The 18,821-nt window shown below is 35.1% G+C and overlaps 3 protein-coding genes across 15 annotated transcripts; 1 reads left to right on the forward strand and 2 right to left on the reverse strand.

Annotated features, from left to right (window-relative positions):
- Positions 1 to 249: 249 nt before the first annotated feature.
- LOC18111160 (pentatricopeptide repeat-containing protein At3g16610) lies at positions 250 to 6,654 on the reverse strand. 12 transcript variants are annotated; one of them, XM_024596817.2, is made up of 4 exons: positions 4,091 to 6,654; positions 3,337 to 3,504; positions 2,443 to 2,515; positions 250 to 1,963 (listed from the first exon to the last, which is right to left on the reverse strand). In XM_024596817.2, the coding sequence occupies exon 1, from the start codon at positions 6,592 to 6,594 to the stop codon at positions 4,195 to 4,197; it is 2,400 nt and encodes a 799-aa protein (XP_024452585.1). In that variant the 5' UTR covers positions 6,595 to 6,654; the 3' UTR covers positions 250 to 1,963; positions 2,443 to 2,515; positions 3,337 to 3,504; positions 4,091 to 4,194. The 12 variants fall into 12 exon arrangements, with proteins under 12 accessions (XP_024452585.1, XP_024452581.1, XP_024452584.1 ...); XM_024596813.2 differs by having other exon boundaries at positions 250 to 1,969; XM_024596816.2 differs by having other exon boundaries at positions 2,443 to 2,553.
- Positions 6,655 to 8,740: 2,086 nt separating this feature from the next.
- LOC18111161 (uncharacterized) lies at positions 8,741 to 11,782 on the reverse strand. 2 transcript variants are annotated; one of them, XM_006389462.3, is made up of 3 exons: positions 11,625 to 11,782; positions 9,266 to 9,686; positions 8,741 to 8,978 (listed from the first exon to the last, which is right to left on the reverse strand). In XM_006389462.3, exons 2-3 carry the CDS (start codon positions 9,557 to 9,559, stop codon positions 8,844 to 8,846), a joined length of 429 nt encoding a protein of 142 aa, XP_006389524.3. In that variant the 5' UTR covers positions 9,560 to 9,686; positions 11,625 to 11,782; the 3' UTR covers positions 8,741 to 8,843. The 2 variants fall into 2 exon arrangements, with proteins under 2 accessions (XP_006389524.3, XP_024452652.2); XM_024596884.2 differs by lacking the exon at positions 11,625 to 11,782 and adding an exon at positions 10,272 to 10,642.
- A 4,584-nt stretch (positions 11,783 to 16,366) lies between these two features.
- On the forward strand, positions 16,367 to 18,387 carry LOC18111162 (cytochrome P450 81Q32). Its single transcript, XM_006389463.3, has 2 exons — positions 16,367 to 17,342; positions 17,668 to 18,387. The coding sequence occupies exons 1-2, from the start codon at positions 16,428 to 16,430 to the stop codon at positions 18,292 to 18,294; spliced, it is 1,542 nt and encodes a 513-aa protein (XP_006389525.2). The 5' UTR covers positions 16,367 to 16,427; the 3' UTR covers positions 18,295 to 18,387.
- Positions 18,388 to 18,821: the final 434 nt, after the last annotated feature.

Genomic DNA, 18,821 nt, shown 5'->3' on the forward strand with positions numbered 1-18,821 from the left:
TGAGCGTGCAACTTGACTTCTATTCCATTGACTCTTTGATTAGCAGCTTCCAAAGAATCATCCATTCTTCTTACATCTTGGGATCTAGTTTCTGGTGCCATTTGTTGAATCCAAAGATGAGGGCTCTGATACTAATTTGCTGCAGGTTAACTGGAAGCCTTGAATAAAGCAAGGGAAGAACGAAGGGGGAAGAGGTTTGAGAAGGGAGAAGAAGGTTATCACGTTCAGAACGTGTTGAGAGAAAGAGAGAACAGGGAATAGAATCTAGGAATTCTGTTATATTTTTCCACACCTTTTTGTTACAATGATTAGGGAATTTAAAGACAATATTGTAAATGCCAGCGTGGCATCACTACGTGGCTGTACCAGCTAGCCTACTAAAATATAAAATGAAGCTGCACAAAACGCAGCCGTTTGGTTCCATTTATTTAAATTCAAAATCCTGTTTCAGTTTCCCCCTTGCTCGTTTGTGCCTTCTTTCCTTCTATTCGTGACAGAAATACTGTAGATTCAGAAGGAGAACCTACACAATCTTCACAACCACATGCACATCAATGAATTCGGACATTAAAAAATCTGCATCTCCAACCCTAAGCCGCAAACTGCAAGATTTCTTTACAAGAGACAGAATTAGGAGGAAAAAAAATGATCAGTACTAATGTATAACATCGAACCTGTTGGATGAACTAAACGAGAAAAGGTGCTGGTATCACTGCTTGGTTCATGCGAGAAAGAAATAGAAATGGTATCACTGTTTCTGAAACCATGAACAGCAATTGCATCTAGCAAAGCAGTGGAGATCCATAACAAGACAGAAGTACCTCTCCGGTAGACACTTACATGGGCATCAGTGGTTTCACAACCACTACAAGATCAGAGGAAATCGGAACAGGCATTTCTCAAGTAAAGATTTTCTTCAAAGTGGGTAAAATGGCATTTTGTTTCACATGGACAGGGAAAAAAAGGAATAGCTGCATTAATGTGAAAGAACACCTAGACACGAACTCATACAGGCCATATTGCAAAGATCATGATGAGTTGCATGAGAGAGACAGCCAGACAGCTCAGATTCTATCTTGTTCATCCATGATGTCAACCAATATCATCTTTCCGGACAGCAAAATTTACAGGAACATATATGCATGTTGGCAGCAACTGTTCCTATGAGTCTCAGCAGACACTTTCTTCTGTTCATGTTTTTTCATTTGCCAAATCTACACAAGTCAAACCATAGCATCAGCTTTAGTTATTGATTCACGTCAGTTTCATCTAAAGTCTCAATCAAGATCTATCGACGGAAAACATGGAGAAAGGTCACCTAGAAAGACTGCAAGTTCTACCAAACAAAAGGTCCAAAACCCTAGTTCCAGAAAGTGCCTCCCAAAGATAGTTCAGGGCAATAGCAGTCAATTGTTAGCTAATGATATGCCATTTGCAAACCGCACATGTAAGAGACTATAAAGTCACTTGTCAAAGAGATTCAAGCATCTTGATTAAGAGTTCCCCACATGGTGAGAGGGGTATTGATGTATAGTTGATGTGACAATGATACGTATAGAACCTTAATTAAACTCATCAAATAAAAAAAGAACTTTGATTCAATGCAAAATATTGCAGATAAAAAAAAAGTTTGAAATCCGTTACAGAGGAGAATACCTGGCATGCTAAAAACACAAAGCACAGAACAATACTTAATTTTATCCTTTTGAGCCGGACAGTGCTGTATCTCATCCTCAGCCATACTCCTTGAAACAGTTGTTGAAAGCTTTATTACTAGACTTGCACCATTTTTGTGACTTTTCACACTGTCACTGAAATGCTGTGCCTGGACATTGTTCAGTGAACAGATAGAGACCTTTGAATTTGCTAAGATAACCATCATGCCCGACAAACACTCATGGTGGTGCTTCTTATGAATGCAACAGCTTTCCATGATTCTTTTTCCGGAGCCCTGGAACAGAATCTGTTGCTGCAGCATGGGGATACTATTTTTATCACATATTAAGGATTTATTTACATTAATTAAATAAATTATCATAGGTAATTTTGGTTATTCGGTGTTCTTTAGTTATTCTTCATTAGAAAAGGTAAATAACACAAAATAGTTGAGATATAAACCAGATAAGATTATGAGAAAATAAGCAAAGTCTCATATGCCTTGTGTTTTAACTCTGTTGGATTCATCAAATTAGTAGAAATGCTTGACAACAGAAAATCTCTAACAAAACTAAATGCACATAATTGAAAGATAACTACTTTATCTCTTGACAAAACTAAATGCACATAATTGAAAAACAACTACTTCATCTCTTGTATTTAAATCTTTATGGTGCTTTTGCTTGAAAAAAATGGAGCTTGCAACAAGGTGATTCATTAAAGGAGATAAGTAGAGAAAGAAGTAACAGAAGTTTTGTGCCAGAAGCTTATTCCAGGAATACTGACCTATTTCTTTCTTCTGTTTACTTGTGAAACATCAACGAGGCAGGTTTTCAATTCTTCATATGCTACCTTCTCCCTGCCAAGTGGGATTGAATGGTATGCATATGGTATCAACTAAAATGCCAGAAAAGGAAGCAAAGTCATCCTTCCCTACAGCTGAAACAACCTAGAGATATACTAAAGAAATAGAGGATTGATTTTCAAAGATGGAAATATAAGAAATAGGAAAAAAAACACAAAAAAAGGTATAGGAATGTAACTGTGCCATGAAATACTCGCAACATTATGATGCTTTCAGTGATATAACATGATTATGAATTTCCATAAATAGATTGAAAATCCAGGCGAACTTCAGTCAGGATCATGCAGGTAGATTAATAATTCTACTAAATCGGTTTTCAATGTTCATTTGTTTTTTCTCCAAGTAATTCTTGTCAAGAGATATATGCTATCCTGTTACCTGCAGATAGGAGACATAAGGGCAGGACCTAAGGGACAAAAGTCATTCATCTAGTAAGCTGTTGTAGCTTGTGCACTATGGAAGAAAGGTTTCAAGGATCTAAGCAGATATCAAAGCCAAAATGAGCCATTTATTATGAAAGCTTTGGTGTTTGATTGGAATACTGAATCATTGTTCTCTTCTTTAACATTTAACAAGCAGAATAGCAATATGCTTCAACAAAACATGATACCTGGACAATAGCTAAGTTTCATGTGCAGCTTATTCACTGAAAACTTGATAAGGTAATGATTTAGAAGGGATCTTATGTGTGGCATATAATTTGTGGGTTGAAAATTTCTAACACTGGAAATTCTTGTTATGATTCAAGCAGAGGAAATAGAGCAAAGTATTTCTAACTGATAGAGCATCTTATCCTATATTAAAGAAGAATTTACCTCTTTTGGAAATTCAAGTGCAGGTCCATGGTTCTCAAAAAAATCAAAAGGTCTTGTTCATCTTGGAATAATTGTCCAGTTTAGATATCTTGGTTTAGGGTCCTCTGGCTCTGAGTTACCAGTGATTTTTTAATAAAACAATAGCAGACTTGTAACCTTAGCATGTTCCTGCAAAACAGTAGTATCTTGCTAGAGTTCAGATTTATTATGAGGTCTAGCTTCTATTTCGAGTTTTGATTCATTTTATATTAGATTCTATAGTTTTTAGTCTTTAATAAGTCCTTCCTGTTTAGTTGCTCTCCGCTTATAACAGTCTATTTAGAAGTCCTAGTCTAAGTGTTTCCAGAAATCCTAATCCATATGATGCCTGATGATATTTATATACACGAGTAATGGTAGAAAACTGTGATCCGATATTTTGGTTTCTGTGGTTTCTTTTTCTATTTTCTTCTCTTTCTCCTCCTCTTTCCCTATAGCTAGACTGCCTCAGGCTACTGCTCACAACCAATTTTAAACTCCAAACCAGCCCTTTATCCTCATATAAACCATCTAAATATCAATATGAATCTCTTCTAAAACAAAACCCTAGTGAATCCAATTTCATGTACATCAGACTCTAATCCTGATTCTCAACTGAAACATGATTAAAAACACTCAATATTCTCCAAGTTGTCTGCATCACTAAGCTAGTAAGTTATCCATATAAATCAAGGGAAGCTGGAAACAAGATGCTGAACTACAAGTAAATGTTTACCTGCTGCATAACTGCCATCACATTGCCGGTAAGGGAAAAGCAGATTCTGTAGGCTTTTAACTGTAGATGCGCTATTGGGACCTGCAAAACTTTCATCCTTACCCTTACCAGAAATCTCCACAATTGCAAATTCCGTCTTTGAAATGATGAAATCGACTTGCATCTCTTACTGTTATGTCTCTCTTAGTTACCAAAGAAATAAATTTAATAGCAGTGTGGCAATCACCACAAACTCGCAAATTCTTAGTTACTATGATGTGCTTGTCGGGGCTCAAACTAAGAATTCCAAATGCAATAGCTAGTTTCTCGCTGTGATAAAGAAGGACTCGTTCCTTCTCCTCTTCCTCGACATCTTGGAAGACATAGCTAGATTCTGCTTGGTAACCCAACCTTTTCATCTCCACCAGTAGTTCATCAAGTTTGTTGCTTATTTGTGTCAGCTGTGGGTGGGACCTATATCCACCACCAAGAAATGTATGGACAACCCCACTTATCTCAATCCAGCTGCATCCAGGACTTTTCTCAAAACCCTGTTCCTTCTGTGTGAACCTAACCTGTGCTGCATCGTCCCATCTCCCAACAGCACTATACATATTGGATAGGAGAACAAAGTTCCCAGTACTTTCAGGTCCTAGCTTCTGAATTTTCTTTGACACTCCTTCCCCTAGTTCAACATTCTTATAGACTCGACAAGCAGAAAGCAGGGCACCCCATACACGAACATCAGGCTCAAGTGGCATCTTTTCAATGAAACTGTGCACCTCTTTGAAAAGCCCAGCCCTGCTTAGAAGATCAACCATGCATGCATAATGCTCCATTCTGGGGATGATTCCAAAATCTTGAGTCATGGCATTAAACCAGTATTTGCCTTCTGCAACAAGTCCCGAATGGCTGCAAGCAGATATGAGACAAATGAAAGTCACATCATCTGGTTTTAAACCTTCAGACTGCATGTTGTCAAACAACAATAGTGCTTCCAATCCAATCCCATGAATACCATAAGCAATTATCATGGTATTCCATGACACAATACCCCGCTTATGCATCCTGTCAAATACTTTCCTAGCAGTGTCAATCTTCCCACATTTTGCGTACATATCAATAAGAGCATTACAAATCATGGTATCGGCTGTAAATCCGCAAATGATTGCATAGCAATGGCTGCAAGACCCATAATGTAAACCAGCCAAATGAGCACAAGCTGGCAGAACACTAGCCAGGGTTGCCTTTTCTGGATTTATCCCAGACAACTGCATCTCGAGGAACATGCGCAAACCCTCTTCAGAATTACCATTTTGAACATAGCCTGAAATGATAGCAGTGAACGAAACTGCATCTCTTAAATCCATTTCATTAAAAAACCTCATTGCACCATTGATAATCCCACACTTGGCATACATTGAAAGTAAAGTATTTCCAACCATCAAATCCAAAACAAATCCTGATTTTATCGCGTAACAATGCAAGCAAGTTCCCGTGCTTAAATCAGTTAAATTTGCACAAACTCGAATAACAGTGGCAAGAGTTACCGCTGACAGAACAATTACATCATCCTTGAGCATCAACAACTGACAAAATAGTTCCAATGCCTCCCTCATAAAATCACACACAACATATGCACCGACCATAGCACTCCAAGTCACCTCATTCTTGACAATACCCATCATGTCAAAAATTCTCCTGGCATAATCTATGCACTGACATTTCCCGTACACGTCCAAAATCCCAGTTCCTACCACCACATCGCCAACGAAGCCCCTCCTAACACAAAACCCATGAATTTCCTTTCCATGTCTCAATGAATTCACTTGAGCGACAGCAGGAAGGACACCAACAATTGTTGATGAATTAGGACTCACATCATTTTGCATTTGAACAAGCAGTCGTGCGACCTCATCATAGGAACCCTCATGTAAAGAAAACCCTGAAATCATCGAATTCCACGCAACAACATCCCTTTTATGCATTTTATCAAACACTTCTTTTGCATCATCCAAACACCCACATTTAGCATAAAAATCAACCAAAGCGGTGGAAACATAGACATTAGATTCAAGACGAAGTCTTTTGATGTCACAATGAATCTCTCTTCCTTCACTTGCTTCTTTTAGAGCCGAACACGCTTTGAGAACAAAAGGGAAGGTGAACCTGTTGGGTGTGATACCATAACCCAACATTTTATAGTACAAATCAATGGCTTCTTCATAGGGACCATTCCAAGCATAAGCTCTTATCAATAAATTCCATAAAACAACATTTTTGGGTCTATGGGGCATTTTATCAAACACATGGCGTGCGATTTTGAGTTCACTGCAAGCTATATATAAATCAACGAGTTTTTCGAATGGCACATCAAAATTTGTAAGATTGGTTTCGTGGGTTCTGTGTAGGCATTTGAGCAGATGCTGATGGATCAGCTTGCCTCGAAACAGAGATTTTGATTGAATGCAAGATTCCAGGAGGACTGTGCAATATTCAAGGCTTAGGCGCGTTCTCAGTTGCATGTCCTTTCCTTTCTCTCTTTTGCGCCAATACAAAATTCAAAGATTTTAAGATTTGAATTAATTGTACGATTTAATCCCTCGATTTTTTATATGTATATATATATTTCGAATTGGTCCCTCAACTAGGAAATACTTTTGATCCGATCCCTCAGTTTAGTTATTGACCTCATGAAGATCTTAAAATTGCACCTCCTTCCATGCTTCTATTAAGTTTTGAATTTTGAGGGCATGACCATTAAAAATGAGAAAACATGTATCATATTGAAAAAATTCTTAGGATAAGAGGAGTGATAATTTTATGATTTTTTTTGTAGTTTTAATCGTGAATAATTTGTTTTTAAATTAAAATGGCTTATTTATTCTCAATATATAAAAATCAAGTTGAGAAATATATGGAAAGAGTTGGTCTGAAAATGAAAAACATCTTCAATATCACTATATATTATATTAGGATTTTTTGGGATAATTTTGTTGATCTTAGATTAATGAAATTGGAATAAAAAAAAATGTATGGTGCGAGGGAAATATAATTAAAAATATATAATCATGAATGAAAAAAGGGATAAAAAAAGTTTGGTGTGTGAAATTACCAACTAGTTTTAGCCTAAAAAACAAGTTATGCTAATAGTTTAATTCTATTAAAGAAGGGCAAGAGATAGATACAACGAGAAAAAATAAAAATGATTAATAAAATAATTTTTAAAAAGAAAAAAGATGTTTTTCTTATTTTTTTATGAATTTAAACACAATTAAATACTATTAATAAGTACTAGACTTTCGATAAGGTTGGAATGCTAACAAATATTTATTATTGAATTTACTTCACCCAAGAGTGTATACCTTAAATTAAATAAATACACGTGTATAAATATATTATGATCGGGTATAATATCTATTTAAAGTATTCTTTCAAATATAGTTTTTAAACCCGATTCGGTGGTCAACTCGGTCTAAGGCCCGGGTTCTGGGTTTTGACCGGATTGTCCGGGTCAATTCTTTTTTAAAAAAATCAAAACGACGTCGTTTTAGTACAAAAAAAAAAAGTCCACGGATTGCAACTGAGTTTTTGACCGGGTCTTGCCGGGTCAACTGGGTCACCTTGGGTTTTTTCTTTCCCTATTTTTTCTTAAACTCGGCCCGGTTCCAGCCTCAGGTCGACCCGCCGGGCCGAGCCGAGTTTCAAAACTATGCTTTCAAAATAATAAAACAATCCTCTGATTCTTCATTTGGATTTGATATATGATAACTTGATTTATTTGATAAATCAAGCCAAGATTTGTGCTTTGCAAGAACACAAATTTAGGCATGTATTGCAAAGCAAGATTTGATTTTTTGAAAAGTACCTTTGATTTGTCTCCAAAGTGTTGTTGAAGAACTCTTATGCAGCAGCGTTTATGCTTGATTTAAAAGAGCTTCATTCTTTGTAGATTTCAAGCGTAGATGAATAAGGCTTGAGAATTTTTTAGAGAGCTTCCTTGCTTGAAGAGTTTATTTTGAATAAAATTTGTATCTCCAAGAATTTCTCTTTTCTCTTTCCTAGGTTGAAGCTTTCTATTTATAGGAATTTGTAGGGGCTCTTAGGTGTTTTTTCAATGCTACATGACATGATTTTATTGATTGATTCTTATTAATGAGATCTTTCATTTATGAAAAGATATTTTTAATATCTTGTCTCAAGTGTCAACCTTTCATTAGCTAAGAAATATATAAAGATTTATTTATTTTTCATGTTATTAATTTTAATTTTATTTTATTATCTGAAAATAAAATAAAAACAAAACATAATAAAATTTTAATTGGTAATAAGTTTTTGTTTCTACAAAGAGTACTCATTTTATTTTGGAAACATCCGGTGCTAAAGTCACTGAATGATCCCTAAAACAAAACTTTATCTAATGGGTTACGGGCATGTATTTTTCAGAGGTTTTTATTGTATCAATCTACCATGGTGTAATTCTTGCTGTGATGTAAGAATTGGCTGTTACTGCTTGATCACTGTAGATTTTTCTTTGAATTGCCCCCTCAAAGTAGCTTGGTTGGTAGAAAAGGGTCTCTTTCTTTTTTGATTTGTCAAGAGTGGTCAAATTCTCAAGTAATTGCCAGATTTTCATCAACAAATCCAATCTGGTAACAAAAGCCAAAGAAATGAGTACTGCATAATTGTGATGAACCATTTTTATACTGGATTAGATACATAGTATAACAAAACATCTTCTACATGATCCAACGCAAGCATTACACCATGTTTTTCAAGTAATTTGCTCATGGGCAGGCCAATTTATCCTTTCTCTTGGACAAGGTAGAGGTGCTGGCTGGGCAATACAAGTAGGGTGTTGCTGTCCAGGCATCACCACTGAAAAATCTGATGCATAAGCTGCTGGAACCTGTTACCAAGCCAAGAACTTATTGTCATCAATCCGTAGAAGCATACAACTAGCTCTTACACATGCCACATAAAAATACCCTGTAATTGCTTCTCTTTTTGGTCAAAAATTTAGAATGTATAGCACATTATAACTTCAATGCTTCAAAAAACAGTATCTATTTTGTGTCTCGGGATATGGAGAAACCGAAGCTGCGTTTAGCTTGAAAAGGCATAAAAATTTGATGTTTTTTCAAGCTAAATATAGTTTGAAATGCGGCATTACCACGTAGACAAACGGGCACTTACTGTTTGTGGATTTCTGAGTTTGTGTAGTGGTCTTGATTCCGCAGAACCATTGGTGACCTCCTGAGGTGAGGAAAAAGGAGGAGTAGGCCGAAAGAGATGTTCAAAGATGGCCATTATCAGAAACATTGATACCAAGATTGCTGTTGCAACAAAACCAAAAGAAATCGCATTCATGGATGTCCCAAAACTTTTCCATGGAGCTTCCCTGTCAATAACTCCTGTTTGAGATGGTGCAGGGTCTGAACTTGTGTATATGTTCCATGGCTTTGATCTTTCAGAACCTAGTTCGTTCATAGTCTTCTGAAGGGAGATTGCGGGTAGTAACAACTCTGAAAATTATCAAATAAATGTAGACTTAAAGCTTATTCAGACAGATTCAATTGTTGTTTCCTGTCTTTGGTCTTCCTGCCCGTCATTATCCCTGAGAAAGAAAATTTGTAAAAGAAAAAAAAAATTAATACTACATATTTTGATTATAAGAGAAAGAGACAATTGGGACAGAGGAGATGTATTTCCTGTTTTGAAATGATAAAAATTCATTTCAAAACCGTTTTAAAAATAAATTTATTTTTATGTCTGTCTTGTCTCTGTTTTTCCAACCAAATACGTTTCCATTATTTCTATTTCTATTTCTTTTGTCTTCGAACACTGACCGCAAACAAAGAGAACAAAAGTTCAACACACACTAAGACTTGCAATGCGAAGAATGCCTGCCTATTGACTTCCATCAGCACACAGAAATTATAAATTGCCACAAAATAGTTGCAATCTATAAACAAAAGACTACAGAGATAAAGATTAAACTCAGAAGACATGGTGAAAGTGATGCCACTTGTGAATTGTGATACATTAGATGTGATGTCAAAGCTGCAAAAATGGAAATGGCCATTTAAATACCATTAATTTCTAGCAAAAAAGCAACAACAAAAAAACACCAGAAAATATAATTCTGATCAAAGAAGCTCACGCTAGAAAAATCAATGACAAGGGGACAGAATTTTCATACTTGTAGACAATCAAGAGAGGGTGATGGTGGGGAAGCAAACTGTGCAGATCTTCAGTGGATGCTCTTCTAGTGGTGTGGCGAAACAGGTGCGATGCTAATCTGCTACACTATTGTGATAATAGCTACATAAAGTGTAGCCTGGGAGGAGTTGGAAGGCATTTGGGTTGGATCCTGAGATGTAGGAGCATGCATTATCTAAGTCTTGAGGTCCTATAGGGTAGAAGGTGCCATGGAAAAACAAGACACCCACTCTTCTTAGAGAATAATTCAAGTCATTGTTGCTGCTGAGCCCAAGTAGCTTTATACTCCAATAGAAAATGTAAAGACAAAGTTATATCAGATACAGTTTTTTATGTTCATGATCTTGATGTCTTGCCTAACTTATTGAATACTATACCTTGTCTCAAGAAGCATACTGAGAAATCAAAAGCATGGGCCTTCATGTCTGGAGAGCCAAAAACAAGTGTGGTCTACTGGTGCCTTTAAAAAGTTGTCTCCTTTTGAGTGCTTAATTACATTACATTAACCTTAGCCCCACAATTAACCTACCTTCAAAGTGATTAAGTTTGGCTCGGCATGTTAACCCGGTGACCCGTCGATCTAAGATCCGAGTTGATTTTCAAATTATACTGAGTGACAGTTAACCCGGTCAAACCCTATCGGCCTAATATATTAAAATCTGGTTTAATTTAAAAAAAATCAAAACGATATCGTCTTGAACTAACCAGGTTAACCTGGCTAATCCATGACCCTGCCGGGTTTAATAACTTTCCCTATGTTCAACATGTAACTCTGATTATTGATGAGGCCGGCTGGAGTTTATGATTCATCAACTTCTAAATATATAATTAGGAACTAACAAATAATCATAACCACCAAGTGACTAGCCATTGGTCAATTCTTCACATGATGGATGATTATACCCATCATCAAGAACAATGCTGTTTTAAGAAAAAACACAGAGGTTAGTGCTAGTGGAAATTCGACTATTGCCTTCTGGATTAAAGTTCTTAAAGCTCATCTTGATGGGATTAATGCCTAAGTGCCTAGCTCAAATCCAACGTGTAAGTATTGAGATGTAATCATGGGAAAGGCAAAGCAATATCTCACATAATCTCCCTTTAAATAAAAGAAAGAAAAAGCTGCTGGGACATACACAAATAGGTTAAGTTAACTAAAGGCTGCTGCTGCTGCAAGCTACATGTATAATTTAATTTGAAAAAAAAAAAAAGCTTTGCTATTGAGCAAGGGCACGTGAACTAAGGCCAAGCATAAGATCAAGAACTTAAAGCAAGAGGGAAGATAAATTAAGAGGGAAAGACAGAGAGAGAATCAATGTTTCTGAGATCTTACAACTATGCAGTACCATACTGCCATGATTTGAGAGAAGAAAGACATGGCTGTGTGGCCAAAAGAATAAATCTTGAAAAGATTGATGATCTCCACCACATTTGCTTCTCGCATTGCCATCAATAAAAAATGAAATGAAATTGAACAACCTGTACAGAGCAGCCCCACAACTTTTGTCAGAAACACAAAAGCCAAGTGCTATACTATTGGCAAACACCCCCGATCTTTTAACAATCTAATCTTAGGCTGTGTGTTTATTTAGTGCCCGCGGTAAAAACTATAATTCCAGCGAAGAAAAAATAAGAACATAGAAATGATGTTTATTTTTTTAAAAATGCATATAAATACCTGTTAATTTAATATCTTGTGATCAATTATTGGTTACATATAATATTATTATATTTATATAAATATATTTTTATTATTTATAAAAGCTTAATTTATTTTTAATATTTATATAATATTAGATTAATGTATCTAGAGTAAAGATAAAGTTCATGTAACAAAAATAATTTATAAAGAAATTTGTAAAGTTATTATAGTTATGAGATTCCTATTGCATTAAAGCATTGTTCCTAAAATGTTCCTGATCGATGTTCTCTTAAATATTTGATATTCATTAGAGCCATAAAGGCTTATATATATTATGTTAATTTTTTTTAATAAAAAAAAGCATTTATTCTCATAAGTTGAGGTATAAGGAATATCTAAAACTAATATGTAGGTGCTTGTCATAAGACATGTACACTTAACTGACTCATATGAGAATTTCATATGAACAGATCACATATGTCTATGAAAAGGCTCATGTAACGGTTGTGTAATTGATTCTTAAACTTGAGATCACAAAGTTATGTTATATAGATAATGTTATGTTTTGATTATGTTACATGTTATCTTAATCGACATAACGAAATGACAGGCATTGGATATGACATGAACTATATGAAGGTACTTGAGTGATCAAGAGAGAATTCATCACCCTATGTGAATTAAGAAAAATGTTCTATCTATTCTCAAATAGTATTGACTTAGTTGGCCAATGTAGAATGAGACTTGAAAAGAGTTTCAAATCTCATTCAAACGATTAATGACTATTATATAGAGAACAAACATGATTTAACATGGAAGACATACTTTATGCTTTAATGTTAAATCAGAACATTATTATTAATTTAAGATATTAATTACACTAAGAAACCGGTCACTGAAAGGTTAGTCAAATCACTAATGACTTTTTTAATATTTGAGAGATCATAACACAGTGCTAGACGATGTACCTGATCTTTAAATATAAATTAATCAATTGTTTAATTGATAATAAATTAAATTGCTTAATTTATTTAATTCTATTTAATTAGAATTAGAATTTATATTTGAACAAACATATTAAGAACCTAATAGGTCACACATGTTAAAAACCATTAGTTTGAAATTAAACTGGGATAATTTAATTAAGCATGATTTGATTAAAATATATTTTAAAAATTAAGGACTAGAATATACTTAATACAAGTCTAGAATATATTTCTAGACCTAGAAAAACCAAGTAAAGACTTGATTGAATCAATTTCTAAAATTTTCCCGAATTAATATACAGATATTATTTAGAAGGCAAAATGATATTTTATCAATTTATAGGGTATTTCAGATTTCCCTATAAATAGTAAATCATGCCTCTTATTTTTGGGGTTGTTATCTGTGAGACAAAAAAACTACAAAAACACAGAATTAGAGCTAGCATTCTAGGCATAGCAATCCCTATATTCTAAATAGGGATTTATGATATTTTTCAAGGATGGTCTGTGTGGATTATCGTTGGAGGCCTGACAATTGGATAACTTATGGGTTGTGCAACCCATCCTTTAAAGAATTATTCAAAGCCGAAATAAGATAAGATGTTTAGGTAATAAATCCCTAAACAATTCTAGATCTGTCTAACGGGATCCTATGGACTCCTGAATAATTTTATTTCATAGTTTTCACTGCATATATGATATTCAGAAAACCCAATAATACCCAGATAAACAAGCATTTAGTGTTTGAGAACAAGTGTTTCGGGGCAAAAATAATATATACAAAAGGAGTAAAAACATGTTTGATTATAAAGATGAAGACAACAAAAATAAAATAAATCTAGCTATGGAACTATTTTGGAGTGAATCTCTAAATAAAAAACATTAAGAGACATATCCTTTATGTTTTCGCTATTTTTTTTCAAAACATTAATTAAATTTCATCTAAGAACACGTGAATCACATATAGAGATATTCCTATTAAGCCAAGAATCCTCTCAGCTAAAATTATATATGAAAAAGAACTATTTTTCTAAAAAAAAAAGTGTAAAAGAATGCTGATATAATCCAAAATTTTAAGGAAAAGATTGGGAGGTGATGTATTTTATGAACCTTGATCATCAAGATCTCTTGTAATCTCCTCCTCCTTCTTTTCCAAAAAAACAAAAGAATCCATCCCAAAAAAGAGACTTAATTTGGTGCCCTGTCAAATCAAGAAGTGCCTTTCTTTATTTCTCAGACGTAAATTTTTTTGTTTTTCATGCACAGAGAAAGATGAATGCTTCTCATTTACATGTAAGACATTTGAAAAAAGATAGAACAGAGGGTCCCATGACAAGAGAGCACTCCAAAGAAGCATATATCTCTCAGCTTTTCTTTTTGGACGTCTGTCTTCTTCTTCCTTTTTTCCTCATCTCTTTGCAAACCCTAGTCTCCGATTGAAGTAACCCTTCTCTTTCCCTCAGATTTCACCATACTAGGCTAGGTCTCTATGCTACTGTCGAAGTTCTTAAATTCCATGACTAGGCTAGGTCAATGTCTTAGTCGTTGATCGAGTTTACAAGGATATATTTAAAATTATATTTAATTAGATCAATTTTTATATAATTTAATTTAAAATAAAATGTAGTTTAAATCTTAAATTAACAAAGCATTGAGTTTATCCATCAAGTTAAAACAAGTTTAAGAACATCGATTACTATAAGTCATCGAGTTGATTCACCAAGCCAGAATAAGTTTAATAATATCGATTACTACATGCCGATAATTTTCATAATTATTTAATTTAAAATAAAATTTAAATCAGATCTCAAATCAACAAGTTATTGAATTGATCCATCGAGCCAATAACAACTTTTTTTTTTTTATTAATATGAGTGTTCGGATCAGCTTGCGTGTACCTCGACTAATCTCACGGGCCCTGAAGTTAACTACCATGTAAGTCTCGATCCAGTGACCCTGAGATTTGTAGAGCTCGAACTGGTGATCTCTAGAGAATAAACCTATAACCTGACTAGTTAAATTATACCCCTTAAGGTTGCCGATAACAACTTTAGGGTGTGTTTGGGTGGGAGGTGTGGTAGCTTTTTTTTAAGGTACCACCCTCTTAAAGCACACACCACACTTTCTAAAAGCAAAAAATACATGCTTTTTAGTAAGAGGTGTAGTAGCTTTTTGATAAAAAAAAACAACCACACCTCCCACCCCAACACCCTCTTAATAACACCGACTACGGCAGCATCCCTTCTTTTACGGTAACAAACATAATTTTCATAAATAAATTAACTTTGAAACCAAAAGGAGAGTTCTGCCTCCAGGTACTGTGTGGAAGATTCTTGCTTTCACTGTCATCTTCTTAGATAGTAGAGGCATCTGAGCTGCATGCTCTCAAAACTTCATCAAAGTGAACACTGTTCTAAATTAAATTTCTTGCATTCCTACCTGCCAATAACATTTTTTTTCTTTAATTTTGACCTGGCTAGATTTATACCATGTTTGGCTTAATCAATCAAATTATTATTAAAAATTTAATCGGTTTAATTACATTTTACATACTAAATATCTTATTTAATTTGATTGAAAATAAAATTAGACCTGTCACGTCGAAAAGATTTAGCAATTAGAGATAAAACAGAGACTGATGTGTGGAATTTTCTTTCGACACCATTATTTCTCCCGTGATTTTTTCTAGTCAAGTAATCACCTGTCGCCTTCGTTTGACTCTTTTCAGGTGGACTATATCCTCTCTAGCTAGCCTTTACAAAGAATACTCTTTGAGCTTGGGCTCGGATTACTTGCAAGCTGCAATGGCCAGGCTTCTCCATGTTAAGAAAACTCATTGGCTCATAATCGAAAGTGGATCATTACGAGAGTTGCAGCCGATCCAGTTTGGACTTGACATAGAAGATTTGGACTTGGATGCTGGTACAACTCGAAGTAAATACCTTAATTTCTATATATTTTGATAAAATTTTTTACCAATAATTTAGGATTTAATGATTCTAGATACCCTCGTGATGACATTTTCTTACGAAGACTATTACAATTTATATATTCTCCCGTTTTACTGAATAATTTATTAATCATTAACAGAAGAACCTTGAAATTTGGTGTTTTTATATGTTTTGTGGAGGATTTTTATGTTTCCATCATGAAGGAAATAAGAATATTTGGTACAAATATTGAAATTTGTATGTAAAAAGTCATGGAGTCTAAGCAGTCAAGTTGGAATGATAATATTTGGTGCCTTGCCTTGCCATTTTAAAATTCAAAGGTGGTGGCTTCAACGTTGGCAGAGTTTGAGGTTCTTTCTTATCGTTTCAATTTTTATTTTTTCAAACGATGTTATGGTATTAATTTTCAAGAAAATCTTGATTGCCATGCTGCGCAATTTGACTGGCACGCAGTTAAGTGGACCCTTGAGTTTTCGAAGGCTGCATGCAGTGAGAAGAATTGCCTGGCTGGTTAAAAGGAGGATCGGTAAGCTACAGCCTGTTCAACAAAGGTACGCATGGAAGAAGACTACAGTGCCTCGCTATGGCTACGCTATTCCTTTCTCCTTCCATGCATGGTGTTTCTTGTTCTTTCAACGAAGTTCTTGCTCCACAAAAGAAAGCAAGGCAAGATCAATCATCTCCCACCAAGCCCTTTTGCTCTTCCAATTATAGGCCATCTCTATCTCCTCAAGCAACCTATCCATCGAACACTCCACTCCCTCTCAAAAAAATACGGTCCGATATTTTCTATCAAGCTCGGATCCCGCCTTGCCGTTGTCATATCTTCACCATCGGCCGTGGAAGAATGTTTCACCAAGAACGATATTGTCTTGGCCAACCGTCCTTACTTCTTGAGCAGCAAGTACTTAAACTACAACAACACCACAATGGGCTCAGTCGAATACGGAGAACATTGGCGCAACCTTCGCCGCATAAGCGCTCTTGAAATCTTCTCCCCTCCTCGCCTCACTTCGTTATTTAGCATCCGAAGAGAGGAAGTCATGGCCTTACTGCGTAGACTTCACGGTGTTTCCAAGCATGGTAACTATGCTAAAGTGGAGTTAAGGTCCATGCTCTTGGACCTAACGAGTAATATTATAATGAGAATGGTTGCAGGGAAGAGGTATTATGGAGAAGATGTTAAGGAAATTGAAGAGGCTAGGATTTTTAAGGAGATCATGGAAGAGTTTGCCGAATGTATTGCCGTGAGAAATTTGGGGGATATGATTCCATTGTTGCAGTGGATTGATTTTACTGGGCACTTGAAGAAGTTGGATAGACTAAGTAAGAAGATGGATGTGTTCTTACAAGGACTGGTTGATGAGCATCGAGATGACAGGGACAGAAACACTATGATAAACCGGTTTCTTGCTCTGCAAGAAGAACAGCCTGAATACTACACGGATGAAGTAATCAAAGGCCATGTTCTGGTTAGTCAAATCAAACTCTTTTTTATGTTGATTCAATCATTTAACTTGTAAGGAAACACATGATGTTTTTGTTGTTGTTTATTCTTTGTGATTCACTCACATTTCTTTTGGTATCATCTCCCCTTTCAATTTCTTAAATTTCGTTCATTAAAAAACAACAAAGAGAAACCACAAACGATCACCTTAAGCCACACGTTTTTCTTCAACGATGAGAATGTCGTGAGATTAGTTTGCATGTCAAGATTCTTTTAAGCTTCGGCTGTGGATCTATCCAACAAGTCATATTCAAGATAGCTCAAACTAAAATCCTAAGTATTTTGTGCAGGTGTTGTTGATTGGGGGAACAGAGACTGCTGCTACATCTATGGAATGGGCATTAGCCAATCTACTCAACCATCCAAACGTGCTAAAGAAAGCTAAAGCAGAACTGGACGCTCAAGTTGGAGACCGCTTGATAGATGAGTCAGATTTTGCAAAACTACATTACCTTCAGAGCATCATCTCCGAGAATCTGCGTCTATGTCCGGTGACACCCCTTATACCACCGCACATGCCATCCTCCGACTGTACCATTGGAGGATACCATGTCCCAGCTGGGACCATATTATTTGTAAACGCATGGTCTCTCCATAGAGACCCTACACTGTGGGATGAGCCCACGAGTTTCAAGCCTGAGAGATTTGAATCTGCAGGCAGAGTTGATGCATGCAAGTTCATCCCCTTTGGGATGGGAAGGAGAGCTTGTCCTGGAGATGGCCTAGCAAACAGAGTGATGACCTTAACTTTGGGATCGTTGATACAGTGCTTTGAGTGGGAAAGGGTTGGTGAAAACAAGATTGACATGACAGAGAAGACAGCAATGACCATGTTCAAAGTTGAGCCCTTAGAGCTCATGTGCAGAGCTCGCCCGATTCTAGACATGCTTCTCTCTTTAAGTGGTCAAAAAATATAAATTTGTCAAGAGTGCTGCCAATATTATATGTATGTTTTTATTTTCAAAATATAATAATAATAAATTACCCCTTAGGATTTGATTTCCTTATTATTTTGGGAAATTACGATACCAAATGTTAAAATGATATTAACTATAAACTTCAGCAAAAGTTTTTATTCCCCTCAAGAAGGGGGTAAAAATGAAGGTTAATGATAATAAACGTGGATTATCAAATTATCTAATTAAATACATATAAGCTTTTTTTATATACTATTATAATTTTTTTAATGTAAAAAATATGTTGAAAAAATCTGTATATTTATTTTTTATATCCATGACAAAGTATAAATAGATAAATAATATTTATTTTTTATGTAAAAAAAACTTGTATCCACCCGTGGAAGATAACTTAGTGGAAATCTAAAAAGATTTATTATTGATTAAAAAATAATAATACTTATAATACAAATAAACTATTTTTAATATTAATACTTTTAATTATAATAAAAATAATAATATTTATAACACAAATAATAATATTTTGA

Source organism: Populus trichocarpa, chromosome 3 (assembly GCF_000002775.5).
Source record: "Populus trichocarpa isolate Nisqually-1 chromosome 3, P.trichocarpa_v4.1, whole genome shotgun sequence".
In the NCBI taxonomy this organism is placed as follows: Eukaryota; Viridiplantae; Streptophyta; class Magnoliopsida; order Malpighiales; family Salicaceae; genus Populus; species Populus trichocarpa.

Excerpts from the sequence above, each read along its gene's own strand:
- LOC18111162 (XM_006389463.3), top strand. The coding sequence starts at position 16,428 with ATGGAAGAAGACTACAGTGCCTCGCTATGGCTACGCTATTCCTTTCTC. Across the intron at positions 17,343-17,667 it reads TAATCAAAGGCCATGTTCTG|GTGTTGTTGATTGGGGGAAC; the intron begins GTTAGTCAAATC and ends TATTTTGTGCAG.
- LOC18111161 (XM_006389462.3), bottom strand. The coding sequence starts at position 9,559 with ATGAACGAACTAGGTTCTGAAAGATCAAAGCCATGGAACATATACACA. Across the intron at positions 8,979-9,265 it reads AACTCAGAAATCCACAAACA|GTTCCAGCAGCTTATGCATC; the intron begins GTAAGTGCCCGT and ends GCTTGGTAACAG.
- LOC18111160 (XM_024596818.2), bottom strand. The coding sequence starts at position 6,594 with ATGCAACTGAGAACGCGCCTAAGCCTTGAATATTGCACAGTCCTCCTG.